At 39.2% G+C, this 18,400-nt stretch overlaps 1 protein-coding gene across 5 annotated transcripts in view; it reads left to right on the forward strand.

The window, feature by feature from the left end:
- The window catches only part of Pcsk5 (proprotein convertase subtilisin/kexin type 5), a 413,349-nt gene that overhangs the window by 166,736 nt on the left and 228,213 nt on the right, over positions 1-18,400 (forward strand). For all 5 annotated transcript variants that reach the window (XM_074052070.1, XM_074052071.1, XM_074052074.1 and 2 more), the window contains one exon: positions 14,287-14,499. In XM_074052070.1, coding sequence (XP_073908171.1) covers positions 14,287-14,499 — 213 coding nt within the window. The remainder of the gene's footprint in view (positions 1-14,286; positions 14,500-18,400) is intronic.

The following is an 18,400-nucleotide window of genomic DNA, read 5'->3' on the forward strand; positions in this document are numbered from 1 at the left end:
GCTTAGGCATCAGCCTTCAATCCTGCATGAATACCACAGTCAAAGGAGTATCATTACATTCAAATCTTGCCTTTTTTTTCCTTTAAAATTCATCACAACTCCCCATAACTGAAAGAAACATTCTAGGCTTCTTAACAGGGCACAAAGGGTCTCTCACAATTATGCCAGGGGCCTCAGAATAGAATTTTTACATTTTATCTTTAAAAATGGACAGTTTAAAAATTCCTCTCATTCTCACTGACATGGTTCCACTTGCCCTTCTGAGGCTTTGGCCCGGTTCAGCAAAGAGTCCCCTCCAGGTACTTTCTTGGCATTATCTTCCCAGTCATTCCTAAAAAGGAAAATGATTTTATAAAAACAAGTGAGTCCACTGATGAGGCCTCAGATATAGGTGACTCCAGGTTTGGTGGCAAAATAAGGAGCTGAGAGTTTAAATTCTTCTTTGATTTATTCTGTTCATCCATCTTTCCTGATTGCATTTAAGGGATAATCACTATGTGACTCTAATATCCCAGGCACTTTGCTAGCTGGCAGGGACAGCCAAATCACACTTAGCCCTTTGTTGTAGGGGAACTCACCAAATAATGATGAAAAAATGTTCTAAATAAAGTGTGAGCCAACTCCCAAAGTCCTCTCAGTTTACAGAATCTGAGTGATGTGAGAATAAGCAGTACAGGAGAGCAAAATTTTCTGGAATACAGTCTAGTTGCCTTGGGAGCATCTTTTTGTCCCATTTAGATTATGAAATTTTAATAAGACTTGGTGAAATTGATATTCATCAACAGGTGTGTCACACATTGACACCATTTCACAATTTCCTGACAAGTGTGTTTAATAACATTCTTTACAAAGAGAACAAAAACTTGAAATAGAATCTTTTCCGTAATCTGGAAAGCCTGTGTTATGGTCACCAGTATTTCTCTTAAATACAGTTTATTTGCCAAGCACTGGCTTGTCATTTTTATTTCCAGTACAAGTCATGTAGCTCATTGTGGATGTTTGGGGAAGCACAGCTTCAAGAGATATGTCCTTGTCATTGTTGTTATGTTTGTTTGTTTGTCATTTTATCTATAAGTAAAGTTTTGAGTCCAAGTTATTTTTCTTTGAGGTTTTTTTTGTTTGTTATTTGGGAGGATTTTTGGCCTTGAAAATGTCAACTAAAGCATTCACGTAATTCATAACACAACAGAAGCAATGTCAAGGATAGGCAACAGGGGTCAGTGAAATCAAGATCATTGGTCATTAATGGCCCTGTTAGAATTGTGGGTTCATCCCTTCCTCACACTGTTAAGTCCATGGGTCCAGGTGGAAACCATGATGTGTGGTGAACATCTGTTGGCCTGTGTCTGGCTGTCAAGTCTCTTCCAAAGGCTCTCATCACTGTCTTCCCATTCCAGCATAAATCACCTTTTGAATTAAACAGATTTTAGAACTGATTGGAGATTTGGAGTACTTGCTGAAAGCAGAAGGTTGTTCTGCAGTCATACATTGTCTATTATGGACATATACACACATTTCTCCACCCTTAAATTAAAGGCATATGCTCAGCAAGAGCAGAGAAAAGAGGCATAATGACCTTGTATAATGAAAGCAGTAATAACAATCATAATAAAATTAACTCGTTCCACCCAGGATAGATATGTTTTTATCTGATAGGCACCCAGCTGTAGCAGGATTGGTATAAGTTTGCAGTTTAATAAATAAATGACAGATTGCTGTTAAATTGGTTGATGAGTGTTGTAAAACTTTGGAATGATATATGGGTAGGCTCTGGTAGACACGGGAGCTTATTTAAAATTGGTTTCACTTAATGAGAATTTACTTTAACTCGGGAATGTTTTTAAAATCCTCTCTCAGAATTTGACTATATTCTCGGAACTCTGTGCTGTTAGAAATTTAGCAAAACTAAGAAGTGATTTACCAAGTGTACTCAATGTAATGTCATCTATTTTAGAAAAAAGAAATGTGTGTCTTTCATTAATACATGTGCAGTGTCACATTCTGTAATCATCACAATGTAAAACAAATATGTGGTAATCTTATCCAGGTGAAAATTTCAAATATTTTTTGCTAACTTGTTTTCAGTGTTAGTTTCGAGATTCATCTAGTAATTCTGTGAGTAGTTAAATTAACTTTGGCAAATTCCTCTGTTAGACTGTTCTACTACTAGATTAACCAAATATCAAGAGAAGTCCTTTTTTCTTTTGGATTCTTTTGCTGTTTAGAGTGAATATTGGGTTAACTGGGTGGTAAGTGAATCCCCCAGGTCTGGATGTCTCTGTTAAGGGAAGATTCAAAAGCACACAGGGATTGAATCAGGTCATGGTCAGGTTCATACCAGTCCCAAGTGTCTGTGATTGTAAATGTAGATATTTAAAGGTAGTTTTGACAAGGCTGATGAGAAGAGTAGACAGTGCAGTTTCCTTCAACATAGCATGGTGGTCATTGGGGAGTAAAGACCACTGCAGTAAGCAAGGAGAAGTTGACCTGAGCTTAGTACTGTCAAATGGTTTGAAAGTAATGACTTTGAGGGGTGGCCTATATTGGAGGTTGAACTCAGGACCTCATACTTGCCAGGTGGGCATTCTACTACTTGAGCCAGGAGCACAACCCTTTTTTCTGTGGTTGTTTTTGAGATAGGGTCTTGCTTTTTGCCCAGTTCAGCTTGAACTGTGATGCTCCTATTTTACGTTTCCCACCATAGCTGGGATGACAGGCACATACCACCATGCTCACCAGCATCTCTCAAGCTGTTTTGCCCAGGCTAGCCTGGAATCTTGATCCTCCTGATCTCAACCTCCCGCATAGCTGAAAGGATAGGTATGCACCACCATGCCCAGCTATTGTTTGAGATGGGATCTCTTGAACTTTTTGCCCTGACTGGCCTCCTAATACCAGCCTCCCAATATATATGACTTCTATAGCAGATTTTTTAGGCTACTTTTTTAGGCTACTTCCCTGTGCCTACATTCCTCATCATGAGTTTGATGAATACAAACTAATATTCAGAGTTTTTAACATTGTGACTTAACTCTGATGGTGTGTTGAGCCTCACAGTAGCACCCAGTTACAAGTGGCAAAATTAGGTGACATGACAATTAAAAAGCATGACTGTGGTGCACAATTGGGTCCCAGTTTGCAGCCTGTGGACTTTGCCAGCTCATCATAATCAGCTCCTCTTGACTATGCATAGGATGCCACCTATGCAATTTTAGTTAAATTATGATTATGAAAGTGACCGATGTAAGAAGGAGCTCACTCTTCTCTGAGTTTCCAGAGACCTTGACAACCAGGCAACTGGTTTGGCACATCCTGAACTTGACTATATGGTTCTCTTTCTCTTCAACCTGGGAGGAGGCCTGGGGCAGCATGGAGAACTCTGGCCTTACCTAGTTTGGCATCTCTAGCTGTTTGACCTGAGACCAGTTACTAAGTTAAGTTTCCAGTTCCTTGAGGAAGGATATAATGATAGTCACTTTATGAAGTCATTACAAAGACAATGAGATGGCACGTATGACATGCTCAGAGCAGCTAGTTTCCTGCTCAAAGGAAGGGCACCATTGGATGCATAAAGACTCCAGAGTAATCATCACAGTCTTACAAAAAAAAGTATGCCTAATACCAATCATAATGTCTTTTGAAATGTAGATTGTTTTCATTTAGGACAGGATTGTGTTAACAGGTAAAAAATGTAGCGAGTTAATTTTCTCTACTTCAGGAATGTTATCACCTATTCCATGTATAAGCCTGAGGTTATTGCTTCATGTAGTGGGGGTCTCTCAAGCCCATGGTGGGCTAGAGAGAGGGGTGGCTTACTTATTCTTTCAGAGGTGAGCTGGCAGTTGAAATCTGTTCACAGCGAGAATTTCATCATCTCGAGGTAACTTAAAAGAGTGTAAACTTTTCATTATTGCTGGCATATCCAACCTTTCTGCTTTCCAGGTGCCTCTCCAAACATTTACAGTAAATTCTCTTCATAACCTAGTTGAAAATAAATGCTTTTAGTCCCTCTGAAAGGAATTTTTTTAATTTGACTCCCTCAATATAAATTTTAAAGTGATGATATATTTCATAGCACTTACAAAATTGGCACTTTATATTAACATTGGAAATTGTCTCTCTTAATTTCATAAACCTGGTGTTCCTGAAAGTCTGAGAGGGGATTTGTCCTTGCTCTGGGATGATCCTAAATGCAGAAACTTTTGGCAGGTGTGTCAATGGCTTTTCTTCAAAAAATGGGAATGCCAAGATGGCTGATTACCCAAAACATCTATATTGGTGCTATTAATCATTGGTGCTCTGTGATTTTTTTCACAGATGGTATGACATACACATATCCTCTTGTGTGGAATGAGAATTTTAGAGCCCTAGTCTTCACACTTCTACTAGTGTCAGCTGTCCCCACCCCATGGGAGAACAGCACAGGACTCAAAGCTCCGACTCTGGCAGTCACCAGAAGTAAATGATAAGCTGAGTCTTTTTGCAATTTAAATGTTTATTTTTTAAATTGATGCTTAAAAAGACAATGTACATAGTAATGGAATGCTGAGTGATATTTGATACATGTATGCATTGTGTAATGTTTAAATCAGGTTAAATATACCTATCTTTTCAAACATTTGTCATTTCTTTATAGTAAAAATTCTTTCATGTAGCTATTTGAGACTCCTTGAGTCTTGCTGAGACTTCTGTGAGTCAGATGAGGAGGATGAGGGCTGGGAAAAAATAGCAGATTGACAGAATGCCAAAAGCAGTCAATTTTTTGGAATTTTTGATTTGGCAAATGAGATAGAGCAGAAGGGAAAGTTGTTTTTGTTTTTAAATTTTGCTTACTCCATAATCATTAAGCAGTGTTTCCCTAAATTGTTGCTGCGTATTTTTTGGAACACCCAGTGTTAGCACTAACTGATGGAGATCAGTGCTGGATGAGACAAGGTCAAGGGCATTCCAATCCAAGCCCTGCCTCTGACTGGCTCTGTTAACTTCACTTCCCTGGTTTCCATATGTAGAAATTTAAAAGTTCACTAAATCAACTTTTATGTGTCCATCCTTAAATAATATTCATAGTACCTTACTTATCTCTAAATTTTTTATCATGTGAAGTTACAGAATATCTGAAGGTTAAGAAAATTAAATACTTGGCACAAAAGCATACTTATTTCCATTAGTGAACACACAGAGTTTTTGTTCCTCCATAGATGTTCTATTACCCTTTCTTCATGAAAGACCAGTTCCTTTCTTCCACTTATGCTGAAAAGGAAGTGAAGGAAAAGAAATTCACACTGTTGTAATATGCTGTCAGAAGCCAAGGATCATACAGTTATATATTTTAGTGATGAATCATAAGAACTCATGTTATAAGGCCAGGTGTAGTAGCTTGCATCTGTAGTCTCAGCTACTCAGCAGGGGTAGATAAGAGGATCAGGGTTTGAGGGCAACAAAGACAAAAGTTAATAAGACCCTATCTCAGAAACAAGCTAGACATGCTGGCTCACACCTGTTATCCCAGCTATTTGGAAAGCAGAGTTAAGGAAGATTGTGGTTTGAGGCTGTAAAACCAAAGACCCTATCTGAAAAAAAACTAAAGCATAAAAGGGCTGTGGACATGACTGAAGAGGTGGGGAGCCCTTGCCTAGAAAGCACAAGCCATAGGACCACAAAGGGGGGAGGGCAGTATAAGAATGCTTAACCAGTGCTTCAACTCCGCACTCTCAAATTCCTGAGAAAGAGCTACCTTTATGTTTACCGTGTGAATAGAAATATTTTTTAAGTGTTTCTAATCCACCATATGCGCTAGAATATAAATTCAGTAGAGTATCCACTCACTAAAGGCTTAATAGAACCAATCCTAACACAACAGCTTACACACTTAACATGACGTCTTTGACTTTTTTGCCAGTACTGGGGTTTGAACTCTTATCCATGCCTCCCAAGTAGCTGTGATTATAGGCATGAGCTACCATACCCGGCCTGATTAGTTATTCTTCATGATGTTTTTATTTTTTATCACATGACTTACTATCTCCAAGTATCACTTTTAAAAATTGAGTTGAAGTCTCCTTTTGGTTCCCTGGCTTTAGGTCTACAATGTGAGCAGAATTATGAAAATATACTAAATGTGGGTTATAGATGGCACCTGAACAACTTGCCATTTTCAGTTGAAAAATAAATCTAAGTTTAAAAATTGTCATCATACTGTTTGCAACATTGTTACAAGCCACTGATTCCATAATCATTCTTGAACTCTCCATTCTTTAAAAGTGAAGCTGACTGCACTTAGTGTGCTCAGAAGCATAGAAAATGGATTTTCATTTGTGTGTAGTTGTATAAAATTAATGTTTGCTAATAATTGCCTCTAATATTCTCAGTGTATTATTTTAAAAGTAACTTAAGAATTGCTTCATATATTTGGCCTTTTGTATGCACAGAAAATCAGAACACAGCAACTGGCGTAGAGTAGAAAAGATGGGTGAGGTTGAGAGGATGAGATGGGGCAGAAGAGGAGGAGGCGAAGCCATGTCACACGTAAACGACAGGAAACATATAAAGTAGTGCTTCTGGTTACCTTGAGTATTTTCAGAGCACAATAATAAAACATCCTTAAGAACAGAGGCCGACATCATTAGCAACACCACCAACAAAAGGTGTTGGCGAGGATGCGGGGAAAAAGGAACCCTCTTACACTGTTGGTGGGAATCTAAACTAGTACAACCACTCTGGAAAAAAATTTGGAGGCTACTTAAAAAGCTAAACATTGATCTACCATATGATCCAGCAATACCATTCTTGGGGATATACCCAAAAGACTGTGACACAGGTTACTCCAGAGGCACCTGCACACCCATGTTTATTGCGGCACTATTCACAATAGCCAAGTTATGGAAACAGTCAAGATGCCCCACCACTGACGAATGGATCAAGAAAATGTGGTATCTACACACAATGGAATTCTATGCAGCCATGAAGAAGAACGAAATGTTATCATTCTCTGGTAAATGGATGGAATTGGAGAACATCATTCTGAGTGAGGTTAGCCTGGCCCAAAAGACCAAAAATCATATGTTCTCCCTCATATGTGGACATTAGATCAAGGGCAAACACAGCAATGGGATTGGACTTTGAGCACATGATAACAGCGAGAGCACACAAGGGAGGGGTGAGGATAGGTAAGACACCTAAAAAATTAGCTAGCATTTGTTGCCCTTAACGCAGAGAAACTAAAGCAGATACCTTAACCTAGAAGGTAACACCCACGCACAGGAAATCAATGTGAGTCAACTCCCTGTATAGCTATCCTTATCTCAACCAGCAAAAACCCTTGTTCCTTCATATTATTGCTTATACTCTCTCTACAACAAAATTAGAGATAAGGGCAAAATAGTTTCTGCTGGGTATTGAGGGGGTGGGGGGGAGCGGGAGGGGGCGGAGTGGGTGGTAAGGGAGGGGGTGGGGGCAGGGGGGAGAAATGACCCAAGCCTTGTATGCACATATGAATAATAAAATAATAATAATAAAAAAGAGAATCCTAAAAAAAAAAAAAAGAACAGAGGCCGAATCAAGTGAGACCTGCACACTCTGTATGTGGGACGTACCAACTGTGCAGCAATAAGATAAGAAGAGGCTCCCATACTCATTTTCTAGACAGTGATGCAGTGGTCTCAGAAATGTAGCATCTTGCTCGGTGCTGATGGCTTATGCCTTTAATCCTAGCTACTCAGGAGGCAGAGATAAGGAGGATCAAGGTTCAAAGTCAGCCCAGGGAAAACGTTTGCAAGACCCTATCTCGAAAACACCCATCACAAAAAAAAGGCCTAGTGAATTGACTAAGTGGTAGAGCACCTGCTTAGCAAGGGTAAGGCCCTGAGTTAAAACCCCAGTACTGCCAAAAAACAAAAAACAAAAAAAAAAAAGAAAGAAAGAAATTTAGCCTCTTGGTGTAGAATTGTTCGAAATCTGCTAAAGCAGATTCCTAACCCTTCCAGATCAAATTTTTATAAACATCTTGTTTCTGTCTCATTTGAGTCCCTTGGTAGGATAGAAGGGGGAACCCCTTCTATCCAGCTTCATATAATTACCCTCAGCTCCATCTTACTCAAATGAACTGAGTAAAGAAACAAAGGCTTTAGTAAACTTTTATCCCAAAGATGCCTTATCGCGCCTGTGCCATGACTTCACTCTCTCTGTGCATCTGAACATCCTAGAGAGCTTTCTCTACCAAGCCACACCAGGTCAGCTGCCCCTGCATGGGAAGTGACTTGACCTTCTGCTGCTGCTGTGTCCAGTTGCTATCTGTTTTCTTTCTGGTTAATTTCAGGTCACCTCTGTTGTTCATAATAATTTGTCCTATGTGATAGTGATTCAAAAAGTTATTAAATTGATTAAAGAAGCAATACGTTTTAAAATTCTGAAGCAAACATCTTGTGTGAGTGCTCAAATAGTTTTGAAAGATTTTTTTGTTTTGTTTTAGTTTTTGGTGAATTTTTTTTTCTTTTTGCCTTTACACATATTTCTAGACCAGTCCTATTTATTTCAATGAAACTTGCTCTATGAAAGAGTAAGATTTATTTTGGAAATGCTACTCTAAAAAGATGAACAGCTCTCTCTACATCTCTCAGCTACTGAGCCATTATTCTCCCTTCAGCCTCTCCCCTTAACCCCTGATCCTATGGAACAGGGAGAAAGGAACAACCTTGTTCTCTCAGTGAGACAGTTACAGGTCACAGAAAGTGGGGAGGGGAACAGCATGGGGCTTTAGTAAATTGGGCATTCAAGCTTTCTTGGAAAACCACCCAGATAAATGAAGGTTCTTCATTCTCAAGTTGTTTTCTTGTGTTTCTCATGTCACCCTACACAGATACCTAGGGTCTGCTCTGCCTTGGGGTCTCTTACCTCTTGTCCCTACTCACCATGTTCTAGTTAAATGACACAGGAAACATTACTTAATGTCCCCTGAGTCCCAAATGTGTAAAAGTCCATGTAACAAACCTACCTTTCTGGTGTTACTCTGCATTTTACTCTCAATTAACAAGCAATAGAATTCATATGTTCCTCATCCTTGTATTGCAAAAAGTCGCCATCATTTATTCAGGGCTCTTTAAGAAGACTTGCTAAAGATAGCATTTGATGTCCTCAATGAAAGGAACTAATGCAGAAACTTTAAAGTGACAGAGGCCAATAGGAGAAAGGGACCAGGAACCAGAGAAAAGGTTAGTTCGAGAAGAATTAATTTAGAAGATAACACATATTTACAGAAAAGCAATGAGAGTAAACTCCCTGTATAGCTATCCTTATCTCAACTAGCAAAAACCCTTGTTCCTTCCTATTATTGCTTATACTCTCTCTTCAACAAAATTAGAGATAAGGGCAAAATAGTTTCTGCCTGGTAGTGAGGGAGTAGGTGGGGAAAGGGGGGAGGGGGGAGAAATGACCCAAACATTGTATGCACGTATGAATAAAAGAAATAAAAAAAAAAAGACTTGCTAAACAATATTAGAAAGGAAAAGAACATTAAAATACCAAGTAAAACCTAACTTCATTGGCTATAAAGTGACCATACCACTTTAACAAGGGATATTTAATTCTACCACACTCTAATACGTTCAAAACCTGGCTTGGGTATATGACTTAATTGGTAACCTGGCACAAAGAGGCCTTCTCTGACCTCTTGAGCCACAAGAAAGCCCAGTTCCTTTTCTATCCTTAATAATAATACTTATGGGGTTTTATATATATATTGATTTTTGTATGGCACACCAAAAAATACATCTACATTTAGACATACAGTGAAAAAAAGACTTGTGTTTGGTTGAATGGATCCTGCATGGATTTCACAATATATTTTGCCTTAAGTTTATTAATTTTTTAAATCAATTAAATCATATGGGATTTTTTCCATACAAAACCATATTTAGGTAGCCAATTACAATCACAGTTCTTCACTAAACTAGAAAGTGTCATTATTTCCTACACTTCAGGAAAAACATGTATCAAGATTCTTTTCTCTTTATGATATTCTGCCCACCTTTCCTTCTTCCTGCATCCATAGTTGAGGCTTAATTTTTAAGTTACTCTGAACTTCGGAGAAATGTCCAGATTTTTTTTTTTACCACGTATGTTTTGCTTTGTGGCTATTTCTCACTAATGAAAACCCCCTGTGTATCACAGTAAATAGATCTATGAATTGCTAATTGTTCCACATTAACCCTGTAGGTCTTTAGCAGCTGCCTTTATGGTATTTTCAGCCCGTGAATTCAGTCCATTTTTTTCCTGGGATGTTGATCATAAACCACACACACAGGCATAAAGGTGGGATTGCCTCATGGATAGTATGATGGCAGTGTTCCCGTATTCTGTAGCCCTCATGACAGCAGCTCACTGTTCATCTCCTCTCTCCTTGTATCAGCCAGCTGGAGCTGCCTGAACAAAATAGCCAGTGAGTGGCCCAGGTAGTAGAAATGTATTTTCTCTGAGTCTTAGAGTCTGGAAGGCTGCAAGTCCATGCTCAAAGTACCAGTAGAACCGAGTTCTGGTGAAGTTTTCTGTCCTTTGCTTGCTGATAACCACCTTGTCCTTACTTGGTCCTTTCTCTGTGTCCACACTGAGTGGGAGGGAGGGGTACAGACACAGAGAAAGAAGGGAGGAGGTGAGGGAGGAAGAGAAGGAGCACTGGTATCTCTTCTCCTTTTTATAAGAACACAAGCCTATCAAGTCCCACATTGATGACATCAGTTACTTCATTTAACCTCAATTACCTCATCAAAAGCCTGTCTAGAAATGCAGTCACATTGGGCTGTAGGGCTTCCACATAAGGAGTTTGGAGAACACAGTTTAGTGTACAGCAACACCAAAAGGACTGTACCAGTTATTTTTCCTTAACTCTTCAGTCGTCTCTCCCTTCATTCTACAAGCTCCATGTTCTGGAGCGCTGACATCTATGGCCTCTGTCTATGGACCTCCCCCTCCCGGTCTCTACTGCGTCTGGCAAGAAATTGGTATGGAAGAAGGAAGAGGTGGAGTCTCAGTGTCTGCACCTGTCCACCTCCCTGCAGGACTAACATGGGTTGGCAGGTTCCCCACCAAGTCCTGGTAGGCCTCTGTCTCCAGTCCTAGTGACAACCTCTCCTCATGTCTCTTAGGACATTGGGATGGTTAGTGAACCCATTCTGTTCTTTGGGGTTTCCATGCTCACTTAGAAAATAATTCTCTCAAATTATCTATTTAATACAGAGATGCCATCTCTGTCTGGAAGGGACATTTTCAGGCAGTACCCAGCCATCATCCTCACTTCTCAACCCACTGAATCCCCAACAGACATTTAGCAGTGTCGTTATTCCTCCAAAGTGATGTTGTCTGGATGTTGCCAGAATAAAAGGACCAGTATTTATACTTCTGAGGGAATCACACTAGAGTTGTGATTTCCCAGGGAATTATGGGTCCAAACCCATGCCCTACCCAGCGATGCTCATGGTAAGCCACCACTCATGCTTTCTTTCTCAGCCCTATTTCTGCCACCATGTCTGGAAAAAACATGGGGCTGATCTGCTCTTAAATGCTAATGCCAAGCTTCAATTAAGGCACAGAAGATTTGACTGAAAACAGTAAAATATACACCAGTCCTCTTTTTGCCCAAAAGAAGTCTATTGTGAGGGTTAATGGCTCAGACTTTGGTTGTTGTCAGATTTCAATGTCTAGTTGTGGCTTTAATAAGCATTTTTGAGACATTTTGTTCTTCTCTAAAATGATGATTATGTAGACTGGAGTTGTGCAGAATAATGTTTGCACAGTGCTTGGCACAAAGTGGGTTTCTAGAAACGTTGGCCAATATATGCAGTGGAACTACTGTGGGTAAAACCCCTGTTGGTCATGATGCAAACTAACTCTTTCTTAAGAGCCAGGCTCTGGTGGCTCAAGTCTGTAATCCTAGCTACTTGGGAGGCAATCATAGTTTAAGGTCATCGAGAGCAAAAAGTTTGGAGACCCCATCTCAACCAATAGCTGGGTGAGGTGGCATACACCGGTCATCATAGCTACCACAAGAAGCATAAAATAGGATTGTGGTCCAGGCCAGCCTGGACCAGAGAAGAAAGGACTGGAGATATAGATCAAGTGGCAAAGCACCTGCCTACTAGCAGGCCCAAAGTCCTGAGTTCAAACTTCGGTACCATACACACAAACTCTTAAGAATTAGCACTATGCTTTCCCTCCTGAGAGAGGAATTTGATGTGTTTGTCTCCATGAATTATGGAAACTTGGTATAAAGAAGAAAATAAAAATGCTAATCTTACCAAAAAGGAAACTTCCGGTATACTGATACATTGTCTCTGTAAGATAGCCTAATTATGCAGGTGGACTTCTGAATGGGCACACACACACACACACACACACACACACACACAGAGGCATCTTTTAATTAAGACCATCTTTTTGTATCCTAACATTTGTAACCACTTCGTGAACACAAAAAGTACTTTTTGAGTATTTTCTTATTAAATATTATTTAAGATCACCTTTTAAAATATTTTAATAAAATTTTATACATAGGTACCCAGTCAAAAATTTACATAGATAAATAAATATGTGGGTTTTGGTTGCTTTGTGATTCTTTATCTGTTATGGAGCCAATTAAACTAGGTAGGTTTTTTGCCATCCCATGTGTTCTGTTGACCTGGCCAGGTAAGGCTCAGTGTGACTGTGGTTTTAACTTGCAACACAGCCCCTCAGTGTCTGAAAGAGACACCAAACTCATAATGAATTGGAACATTCTTCTTTCTACTCTAAGTTGTTTTGTCACTGAGATCCAGATGTAAGTCCCAGTCTGACTCCCCACACAAAGGTGTGGCATGATTCCTGCTGGAGATTGACAAAACATTGACTAGATTCTTAGTTTCTGATGCTGTGGTGATTTTTTCAGCCTTCCCTTGGTTTCATGAATATTGTGATGGCAGAATGAGGAACAATAAAGCAAACCCAGCTGTCTAGCAGCAGCAGGAAATGGAAGCTTATCCCTCTCTCTGTCTGCATGAATTGTTTTCATTCCTGTAGTCCTATTGGCAATTTTCTAAATTGAAGGACAAAAAGAAATCTATGTTTAGGTTACTCAAATCATGTCATAAATATTCTGTTCCTGAGGATTCAAGGTCAGGAAGAGTTTTATCATGAATTCTTTGTCAGCTGTTTTGCTTTTGCTCTTTTTCCAGAAGTGCCAAGACATCTTGAATACTTTTCTTCCACCTGTGACCCTAAAGTCAGGGACTTGGGGGAAGAAAGGGGCTCAACCAGCTATGTTGACTTTGGTTCTCACATCCTAACTAGAAAATGATGGATTCAGCCTAAATGTCCTGCAATGTGCCTTCTAGCTTTAAAATGATTTTTTTAAATCTTAGGTACTCAGTTACTAACTACTATTTGTTTTGGCTTATTTCTCCACTTTCTCCTGAAATCTTACCTTATAGAAGAAAAGAGATGCTTTACTTCACTGATTTATCTCTTTCTTTTCTTTTGTCTATTAATTATTTAGGATCTTAAGAAAGTCTTAAGGCTTGGAGTAAAGCTGTGAATCTATCCCCTAGCATTATAAGAAAAGATGAATGGATCTGGTTGAAAAAAAAATCTATGGCCAAGTGTGTTTGGAAATCACATAAAACTATACCCCATTCTTAAGTTTTGCAATGAGCATTCACTTATTAAAGGACTTTAGAGGTTTTAAAAGTTCCTTTAGAGGAACTTAGTTTTGTTTAACCTGAGGATTCCCAAACATATATGATCTTGAACCTCTTTCATTATGATAGTATCATTAACATTCCTCAGTAACTAGGGTTACTCTCCTGCACCATGCATGAGAGAGGTAGGCTCTTATGATTATGGTGGTTATAACTAATAACATTCCAACTCTGGGATCTGGCTGCCTGGATTCAAATTTGGCCCTATTCTGTATTACTTTTGGAAGATTATTTAACTTTTATACCACAATTCCTTATTTGCACAATGAGAACAAAAATTGTACTGATCTCACAGGGTAGAATTTAATCCAATTCATGTACAGCATTTAGCATTTTGCTCAGCATTTAGCATTTTGGTGCTGCTGGTACCCCTCTGGCTATTTTAGTTTATTGAAGCAGCTTCTTCCACCCTTCCCCTAAAGGCAGCTTACATCCAACATTTTGTTAAAATAACATCATTCTCATCCTGCAAACATTTGATTTTCCCTGTCGTTCCTGATCTTTTCATCTATAGTTTATTATTCCTGCCTTCCCACAGTGTCATTTAACTTTCTCTCTTTGTGAACAGGGGCGGAGAGGCCTTGGCTCTGTGTTTGTCTGGGCATCTGGTAATGGTGGAAGGAGCAAAGACCACTGCTCTTGTGATGGCTACACCAACAGCATCTACACCATCTCCATCAGCAGCACAGCAGAAAGTGGAAAGAAACCTTGGTACCTGGAAGAGTGTTCGTCTACACTGGCCACAACCTACAGCAGTGGAGAGTCCTATGATAAGAAAATAGTATGTGTCGTTTGCAAGCCTCTTGCCATCTATTTATTTAATGTTCACTTTGAAAGATAAGAGAGAACCATAAATATATGTGCACAAGGGATATATGGGAATGGCAGGTCAGAGTAACTGGTGATACTCAACACAAGTCACTATGAATGATACCCTTCTGTTACAGATACATTGAAAATATTTGTCTGGGTCATTACATTCCAGCATTTAATGTAACTTTGGACATGATTAAGCTTCAGTTTTTTTTGCGGGGGGAGGTTGGCTGTACTGAGGTTTGAACTCAGGGCCTTGTACTTGCTATGCATGTGTTCTACCACTTGATCCATACCTTCAGCCCAGACTTCAGTTTTATTGAAGACAAATGATTGGTCCACATTTACTTTATAAGTTAGCAACTTATAAAAGAGAAAAGACTAGAGTCAATACATGACTGTCATCCCAGTGCCTCTGTCACTGACTTTTAACATTTGCTTTAGTGGTTTGGTTTTTAGGTACAAGTATTTCAGTGTATAGAAGATTATGTAAGTAAACTCATAATTACATTTAAAATATACAGTTGTCCCTGTATTTGGGGTTCTATATCACACACTGAAATTATTTGAAAGAAGATATTTTCCTTGTCATTATCCCCTAAATAATACAGTATTACAGCTATGTACATAGAATTTGCATTCTTATATATTATAAGTAATCTAGAGATGAATTACAGTGTGAGGAGGAATGTGCATGGGTTATATGCAAATACTGTTCTGTTTTATTTTATAGAAGGGACTTGAACCTCCTTAGATTTTGGTATCCACAAAAGCTTCTGCATCCAATCTTCTGCAGATTATAAAGAACTAAAATAAATTTGGACTAAATCTGTTAAAAAAGAAAAGAGATGCTTTTCTAAGACTCACAGACATGTCCTGCTCACTAGTCAAACACCCAAAAGACTTACAGCTCAGTTTGCTGGTCTAGCCCACATGAGTTTCTTTCACTCTTGAGCCACTTAAGACTGAGTAACTTTGGATAGATTTCCTAATCTTTTTTCCTCAAAGTTCTTAACTATCAAATGGGGATTTCTCAGTATGTAGAAAATAGTTATGACAAAGCTAATGGGAAGCCAACAAAAAGTACAAAGCACAGTGCTTAACCTGTTAGTGCTTACAGACGCTCTGACTTTTGGAGCACCCAGTGCTGTGCAACTCATTCTATCAAACACCTTTGCTCTTTGGGCTCTTCCTATTCATCGCTTTGTAAACTATGTCAGGATTTGTGTTTCTGAAGTTGAGGAGTTGAACCCAACACTTCTTAATATTTAACCCAGATCTTTGTGAAGCCACACAGGTGTGGGTCTCTCTGCTGGTCAGGCATCTCGCTATCCCATGGTGCTGCAAATACTGGGGGTGCGATGCTGCAGGTAAAGCATGCTTACCCCAAAATCCAAACTGTTGCAAAATCCAAAACCTTTTTGAGTGATGATATGACACCACAAGTGGCAAATTCCACACACACCATGAAAAATGCATAGAGCTATTTAAATTGTTGCATAAATTCTCTTCAGCCTATGTGTATAAAGTATGTATGATTAATGAATTCTGTATTTAATAGTTAGTTCTCATCCTCAAGATATCTCATTATGTATGTGCAAATACTCCAACACCTCAAAAACACTATAATCCAAAGTATTTCTGGTACCAAGCATTTTAGATAAGGGATTCTCAACCTGTACTCCTGTGTGGAATTTTTAATTCATAGCCATTCATTTCTATTGGCTCTTGTTTATTAATTATATGATTTTTATGTTTGATTTCTCAGCTACTTTTTACTACTTTCTTCAGTTACATTTTGGAGGGTGACTAAAGTCAAAATTGTCTATCTAAAACCTGCCCCCATCTATCCCTAATTGCACCTTAATGACTGGGTTAAAAACATATACAAGTTCATCTATCAGTACCTCCTTTGTTTATCAGTAAACATGACTCCAAGCACAAAGAAAAATATAAAAAGAGAAAATGGACACATGGGAAAGTTTGGAAGTTTCTGGTTCTCTTAATTGAAAACTGATGTCCTCATGAAATTGTGCTTCACTGTAAAAATGTTATCATCTAGAAATATCTCTTTCACTTTTAAATAAGACCTTGTGTCCTCTAAATTATGGTCAATGTTCACTAGGTCTGAGTGACACTCATTAGCTCTGCATTATGAAATCTTGGTGAAAACTCTGGGGTAAGAGTTCTTTACCTCTACAGTTTGCAGGATTTACAGCAAAGTCACCAAGTAACTATGTTACTGGGTCAGTCCTGTTCCCCTTTGGTGCGATTTCTGTGGTGAAGGCATTGTTAAGTTCTATAATTCCTTTCTCTAAGACAAACTTATAGTCTAATGGGCAAAATATCAAAGAAGAAGGAAGTGTGGCCCAGATCCCTGATGTGAAAACATGGTGTGGACAGATTGACCTCAGGGTGACTACCATATGATCTACTCACTACACTTTACTGAGTCCTTCATCACACTTTCCTTTGCTTGTACAGTAGCTGCTGTGACCCCCATGACAGGGACATCAGGAGAATTCTGCACAGGCACACAAATTATTCCATTCTGTGATGGTCAAGGAGTAAGCTTGAAAGGGAACCCAGACATTGTGACTTGCTGTTAATTGTGACTTGCTTTAGTCAGCTCATACTCTTTATTTTCCTTTGTTGCTGCTTCTGATATCAAAATCTTCACTGACTCACTGTTTAATTTCTGGTTGTTTCTACTTTTTTGTACATTCTCTTTCTAAAGAGAAATTTATATTTACATTTATTAATAATTAGCATTTTACTATTTTTTTAATCTGTATATACCTTTCAGACTTTAATGTTGAAAGGAGACATCTCAGGTCAGACAGTTTTCATCAGGAATTTCATGATGCAGAGCTGACAGGTGTCACAGAACAAAATGGATCTTGACCACGAATTAGGGGACACCAGGTCTTCCTACTTAAAATCAAAAGCCATATTTCTACAAGACAACATTTCTCTTATGAAGGCAAAATATCATGGGGGCATCACATTCTAATTAAGAAAGATGAAAACTTCCAAACTTGTTTATGTCTGCATTTTCTCTTTTTCTCTATCTGATTCTTAAATTTTCTTATTTTGTCTGAATTCCCAAATTACCCCAATGGGAGAGGAAAATTGGAAGCTGTTTGAAATTAGTCTCTATCTTTATTCTGACTGCGTGATGCTAAGCAACCTTCACAGAATCACAGCTTCTATAAAACGGAAGGTGATCCCGGCACCGACCTCAGAGACTTCCGTGGAAACAGTAAGATGCTCAGTGTAATGACAGCCTGCGTGTGTGCCTGTTGAACAGGCACAGTCCAACAGTGGTTGGCACTATTGCTACCTGTGCTGGCAGAGCCTCTCAGTCACTTCCCCAACCGTTCTTAGCAGAAGTGCTTGTTGCTTCACCGTTTTCCAATCTCTAAAGTACCAAGATCTGTTCCACCCACGCCATAAAGCAGGCAATTTGATCATGACCATGTTAGCAGCTTGAACGTGAGTGAAATTGGCAGCGACATCAGCCTTTTATGGTCCAGCCGATCCCCTTTCATTCTAGACATCAGGATGATGAATAAGCTTGTGTTGTGCCCAGGACCTTGCCTCCGCTAGGCTTTGAACCTGGACGCCTCTGGTCCCCGGGTGACGCCCGCATCCTGTTAGTGGCATGTGTGATTGAGTGCTACAGGAATGGCAGTGTCTTCCTTTGTACTGGGCTCCCTCCCCTAAGCCATTCATTTCCTTTTGTCATTTGCAGCCTCTCTAGGAAAGCACGCTTGTCATTCTTCATTCTTAGAGCACCTTTGTGATTTGAACCGAGGCAGTCACTGAGGATCTGAGGAGAGAGGAAGGAACTCCTCTCTGTTAAATAA

Source organism: Castor canadensis, chromosome 13, assembly GCF_047511655.1.
Source record: "Castor canadensis chromosome 13, mCasCan1.hap1v2, whole genome shotgun sequence".
NCBI classification, from domain to species: domain Eukaryota; kingdom Metazoa; phylum Chordata; class Mammalia; order Rodentia; family Castoridae; genus Castor; species Castor canadensis.